The 6,000-nt window shown below is 55.1% G+C and overlaps 1 protein-coding gene across 34 annotated transcripts in view; it reads left to right on the forward strand.

Annotated features, from left to right (window-relative positions):
- Window positions 1–3,861, forward strand: part of MAPKAPK3 (MAPK activated protein kinase 3) — a 38,944-nt gene extending 35,083 nt beyond the window's left edge. For 25 of the 34 annotated variants that reach the window (XM_074032314.1, XM_045386185.3, XM_074032316.1 and 22 more), the window contains 5 exons: window positions 261–336; window positions 691–815; window positions 1,292–1,377; window positions 1,675–1,755; window positions 2,451–3,861. In XM_074032314.1, coding sequence (XP_073888415.1) covers window positions 261–336; window positions 691–815; window positions 1,292–1,377; window positions 1,675–1,755; window positions 2,451–2,603 — 521 coding nt within the window. In that variant the 3' untranslated portion in view covers window positions 2,604–3,861. The remainder of the gene's footprint in view (window positions 1–260; window positions 337–690; window positions 816–1,291; window positions 1,378–1,674; window positions 1,756–2,450) is intronic. The other 9 variants (XM_074032325.1, XM_045386189.3, XM_074032334.1 and 6 more) reach the window with 2 other exon arrangements.
- Window positions 3,862–6,000: the final 2,139 nt, after the last annotated feature.

Genomic DNA, 6,000 nt, shown 5'->3' on the forward strand with positions numbered 1-6,000 from the left:
CACCAAGGTTGAGACTGGCAGAGGGGCCCAGGCCCAAGGGAGCTAGGGGTATGTCTGAAAGTGGTTGATTTTTTTCCGGGAGCTTTCTCCTCCCCCAGCTTCACACACGTGCTGCCTTTCCAAAAGGTGCCAGACGCCAGTCTGCTCTGCCCTACCTCCCAGCCCAGGTACCTGCTCCCCACCTCGCCCAGGCTTCAGGCTTCTGCCTGGGCTCTAAGACCCTTGGGTCTGAGAGCCCTGATGTCCCTCTGCCCTGGCAGCCCCTGAGGTCCTGGGTCCAGAGAAGTATGACAAGTCATGTGACATGTGGTCCCTGGGTGTCATCATGTACATCCTGTGAGTACCTTCCCCACCTCCTGCCTCCATCTTCTGTCCTCACCCCCACTGTGAGCCCTCAGGACCACTTCTGTCCCCCTACCCCCATGTCCTTGGTGAGGGGCTTGTGTGTGTCACTCCTCATGCAGGCTGCCCTTCCCTTTTGGTCATGGGACACCACTCCTTCAGGTGCCTGAGGGTCTCCCCATGCCAAGGGCTGATGGCATTCCTGGGATATGCCTGGGAGTCTGGAGGGCTGGTATTATTGCCATGGTGTCTGGTTGCCTGTCTCCCCAGTCAGGGACTTTTGAGGGGAAATGGGTCTACCCTGGCACTGGTCCCACCCTATGCCAAATGACTTACCCCTTCCCCCAGCCTTTGTGGCTTCCCACCCTTCTACTCCAACACGGGCCAGGCCATCTCCCCAGGGATGAAGAGAAGGATCCGCCTGGGCCAGTATGGCTTCCCCAATCCTGAGTGGTCAGAGGTCTCTGAGGATGGTGAGTGAACCTCTCTGTCCCAGCCTGGCCCCTGCAGCTTTCATTCTGGGAAACATCACTTTGGTGTCAAACTGACCTGTGTTCAAATCTTGGCTCCCCCTCTTCCCAGCTATGGGATCCTAGGCAAGTCCCCTAACCTTCTTGAGCCTCAGTTTCTACATCTGTCAAACAGGCTCAAAACTTGCTTCCTCAAAACTCCCTCTAACTCCTATTCCTCATTCATATTTTCCCTTCTGAGGACCACAAACAAGGCTGCCCTGTATGAGTTATCTACTGCTGCTTAACCAGTTATCCTGGACACTTAGTGCTTCAAAACAAGAAATAGTTGTTAGCTCACTCTTTCTGTGGGTTGGGAATTTGGGAGCACATGCAGCCCCTGCCTCAGCAGAGCTTGTGGTCTATGGGGAAGGGTGGAGGGGCTGGCTCTGAGGAACTCTGCAACCTCACCTCTCCCCTCTCTTCCCTGGCCTCCCTAGCCAAGCAGCTGATCCGCCTCCTGTTGAAGACGGACCCCACAGAGAGGCTGACCATCACTCAGTTTATGAACCACCCCTGGATCAACGTGAGCCCCTCCTCCTCCCATGGCAGGCAGGGTGTCCAGCCGGAGTGGGACTGCCGGGCAGGAGGGTGGTGGCTCTGCTTTGAGGCCCCAGTACAGGGCTGGAATGGGCCCATGCGCACAGGTAGATAGTAGGGCCTCACCTACAACCTGGCTTTGCCACTGCCCCATTGAGGGTCCTTCCGCACCCCAAGCCTTAGTTTTCCCATCTGAGACTCGGAGAAGGGGATGGAGTTGGGGGAACCAGTGCTGTCCCAGGTGCCTCCAGTTTCTAATCCATGGGCATGGGGCTCCTTCCAGCAATCGATGGTGGTGCCACAGACCCCACTCCACACGGCCCGAGTGCTGCAGGAAGACAAAGACCACTGGGACGAAGTCAAGGTGGGTGGGCTCTGCCTCAGTCTCACTACAGGTGCCAGGATTTGGGCAAAAGGGACTTCAGGGGGGTGGCTACCCAGAGTCTGGGGTCTTTGGCCCCTTTCTATGCCTGGAGGACAGGATGTCAGTGACTGTCACAGTGGTCCAACCATGGCACTCCAAGGATTGGGCCTCACTACCCCATTCAGTGTGGTGCTCCTGGTGTACTTTCTCAATGAAACAGGGCTTTGGTACCAAGCTTGAATGATGACCTCTCTTATAACCAACAACATTTGGGAGGGTGGTCAGCCTGGTTTAGACCCAGCAGAGGCCACATTTGAATATATGGGGTAGCAGCTCCAGTGGCACAAACTCCACGCCCCAGTGTGCTGGTTGCCCAGCGAGATGGCATTCTCTGAAGGTCTTGTGGTTCTGTGGTGGAAGTGGTTTAGTTCACTATCCCACTTACCCTTGGTGTGGTCCCAGGGAATAACTCTCCTTTTGTGCCTTTGTGAAGAAGCTCAGTGTCTGCCACTGAGGACTGTAGTGCGGTCCCTCATGTGATGCAAAGGGCTTGGCCCAGTGCTGGGCACACAGTGGGCACAGAAGCAGCACAGGCTGTCACTGACACTGTTAAGGGGCTGCCCAGGCAGGGGGTGATAGTTCCTAACGTCAGTACATCCTGACCTCTTAGTGCCCCCCATCCTGTCTGTCCCCAGGAGGAGATGACCAGTGCCTTAGCCACTATGCGGGTGGACTACGATCAGGTGAAGATCAAGGACCTGAAGACCTCTAACAACCGGCTCCTCAACAAGAGGAGAAAAAAGCAGGCAGGCAGCTCCTCTGCCTCTCAGGGCTGCAACAACCAGTAGCTCATGGGACCTTGGAGGAGCCTGGCCTCTCAGCCTGCATGACAGACTGGAATGTGCTGAGGCCCTGGCCAGGAGGGCCCAGGGTCATTCTTTTAACAAAAGGATTATTTTGTTGTGTTTTAATTTGTCACTTGGAACTTCAGGATGGAGGACCCTGACCCTAAACCTCCTTCAGATCTCTGGCCCAGGCTCAAGCCCTAGAGACGGGCAGGGCCTAGGGGCTGGGAGCTGCCTGCTGCCATAGCAGCACCTTTAGCCAGGATGGCCTGAGTGAGGCCTCTGTGCTGTCCTGCCCTGGTCCATGGCCTTAGCTTTCTAGGCCACTGGGAGTTGTGGCTGGGCTTCCCATCTTCCATGTCTTCCACAGAGACATCCCCCTGCGGGGTGGGCAGATGGGCCTGGCCTTGAGAAAGGCATTGGCCATTGGTTGCCATGGTGACCAGGGACCACATTGCTGCCTGTGAATGCTGAGTGAGCGAGTAAGGGAGGAGGGGCAACTAAGGGTTCACCTCTGCCTTCTTGGGGAGGCTGATTTCTCGCACACTGGCTGGCCCTCTCAGTCTCACTCCTCCTTGGGCTCCCTGAGGCTGCTGGATCTGGTCTGCCTGCCTCCCTGTGCAGTCCGGCCCTGCCTTGCTGCAGCCCAGCCCAGAGGGAACACAGCACTCTCCCCTGAGGGAGTCCCTGGGCCTAGCTATCCCCTCACTACTCCCTACCCAAATGGTGGCTTTTCATCTGAACTTAAGGTGGGGGATATTTTTAACCTTTTTCCACTTTGGAAAATGTCACTGTGAGAAAAGCCAGTATACTTCCCCTGCACCCATCTGCTCACCAGATCTCAGGCAGGAAAGCCTCTCTCTGTTGATGTGAGGGGCTATCTTTTGGTGAACTTATGTGAAAGTGGCTGGTTGGGAGCAGGGCCAAGAGGCTTCCCATTAACCTGAGGTCTCTTTCTTTACTCTGGGTCAGACCTGAGGTTGGGGAAGGCGACCGAGCCATGCTCAGAACATCTGGTCCTGGCTTGGGCCTGAGTGGGGCAGAGAGGGCCTTTCCTGGCTGATCAGGACTTACCAGCCCCACCCCACCATGGTAGCCTCAGGGTGCCGAGTGCCTGATGCTGCCTGACAAGTGCCTGACACCCAGCCTAGTTCCTTCCTGGCCCCTCTCTCACTGGCTGGAAAACCCTAGACCATGTCAGATAGGACAACACTGCTGGATTTTACATCCAGATAGTAATAAACACCATTTCATCATTTTCTCCTGGCTCCTAGGTTTACTTTTTGTCTACAGGGATGGACAAAAGTGGCCCAAGGGCAGCTTCTCAGACCCACTAGTGATTTCACCCCAGCTGGAGGGGGTGCCTCAGGCCTGGTAAGCATGCCATGCTAACTCCAAGGCCACTGAGTCCTCGCTAGGCGTAGAAAGGTCAGAAGAGCTGAGGGATGACAGCTGCCACATGCCCCCAGCTCTGTGCCGCCCCTGTGCAGTGTGTGTGACACCTACCCCCGGTCCTGTGTGTGCCAGTGTCTGCCCACAGTGGCCACCCCCAGCTGCGTGCCAGCCTGCTGAAGGGCGGGCAGAGTGCCTGCTGCAGCGCTGAGCTATTTTCAGAAACTGCCAGATTTCATTTGGCAGTGAGAATATCGAGGAGGGGAGGGGGCGGCATGCTGCAAGACTGTCTTTTGACTACTCCAGTAACAGAGCACTCTTACCCCTCAGGAGCCCTTGCGGGCAGCCTCAAGGAGGGCTCTAACTGTGGCATTTCTCTCCCAGCTCCTATCTTGAAACTCCCAGTTTTCCAAGAGCTCATCTGCTGCCTGCAGCGCTCGCTCCTCCACCCCGCTTCCTTCAGGGCGTGGGGGAGGGTGCAGAGCTGCTGGAAAGCAGGGGACAGGCAAACACGCCTGAGATGTTCTGCTGCTTCCCAGCCTGGTGACCTTGGGCAGCTTTCTTGGCCTCAGTTTCCTCAGCTGTGTCCTGGTGATGATAGTGCCCATCTCATGGAGTTGTGTGGGGGATTTGAGCAGATGATGTGTGTGAAGTACTTAGTGAGGTGCCAGGTGCGTGGCTTATGCCCCACAGTCATTAGCTACTCTAACATCCTTAGTCATCAGGAAGGAAGGAAGTATCTAGAGTTACATCTAGAGTATCTAGAAGTCTCTAGAAGAAAAAGCAGCCCCAAATCTACCTCAGGAAGGAGAGAATATCTAGAGTTATATCTAGAGTATCTAGAAGTCTCTAGACTTCTACCTCAGGAAATTTCTATCCAGACAATCAGGCCTTCCTCACCCATGGGGTTTTATTTCCAGAGCAGCATCATGTGGGCCTCCTGGGCCTTGGTTCCAGTACTGGGCTTCCAGGAGGGTGGCCAGGTAAGTTCAAGAGACCCCATGGAGCCTGTGGTTCAGCCCAGCCTTCCTAGTGTACTCTACATCTGGAGGAATGCTGGCCAGATGCAAAGGCAGACGTAGTCCATCTAGTCACAAAGCTGTGGAGGCACAGATGGCCTCCCTCGCTTGGCTGCCAAGCATCCAGTGTACCTGAGATGCTGTGCTGGGTACAAGGAAGGCTGCAGTGAGAACTTCAGACAGGGGGCTCACCTCAAGGTGTTTACATTCATGTGGGAGAAGGTGAAAACATCACATGTTGAAAATGTTAAATTGGCCAGGCGTGGTGACTCACGCCTATAATCCCAGCACTTTGGGAGGCCAAGGCGGGCAGATCATGGAGTCAGGAGATCAAGACCATCCTGGCCAATGTGGTGAAACCCTGTCTCTACTAAAATACAAAAAGTTAGCCAGGCGTTGTGGCAGGTGCCTGTAATCCCAGCTACTTGGGAGGCTGAGGCACGAGAAACACTTGAACCCTGGAGGCACAGGTTGTGGTGAGCCGAGGTCACGCCACTGCACTCCAACCTGGGGACAGAGCAAGAGTCCATTTCAAAAAAAAAAAAAAAATGTTTAATCAAGGTCTTGATATGGTCTGTGATGGAAGAACATGGCTCCAGGAGAAGGAGGTGTCATGGGACAGTTTGAGCCAAAGAGAGAATGTATGCATCCCAGTGCTGGGAAAGGTACCTAGGTGCCTGATAGGATACAGGGTTACAGGCAGAAGTGCAGGGACCAGGGCCTCAGGGACAGAGGGACTCCCTGCTCTAGGACTTCTGTCTGCCACTCCTCTCTGCCAGTCTGTGCTTCTCCCTGGGGCTGGCCTTGATCCTCTGCCTGCACTAGTGGTTTGTTTTGTTTTGTTTTTTGTTTTTTGAGACGGAGTCTCACCCTGTCGCCCAGGAATGCAGTGGTGCCATCTTGGTTCACTGCAACCTCCGCCTCCCGGGTTCAAGCGATTCTGCTGCCCCAGCCTCCCAAGTAGCTGGGATTACAGGTGTGCGCCACTA

Source organism: Macaca fascicularis, chromosome 2 (genome assembly GCF_037993035.2).
Source record: "Macaca fascicularis isolate 582-1 chromosome 2, T2T-MFA8v1.1".
NCBI classification, from domain to species: Eukaryota; Metazoa; Chordata; class Mammalia; order Primates; family Cercopithecidae; genus Macaca; species Macaca fascicularis.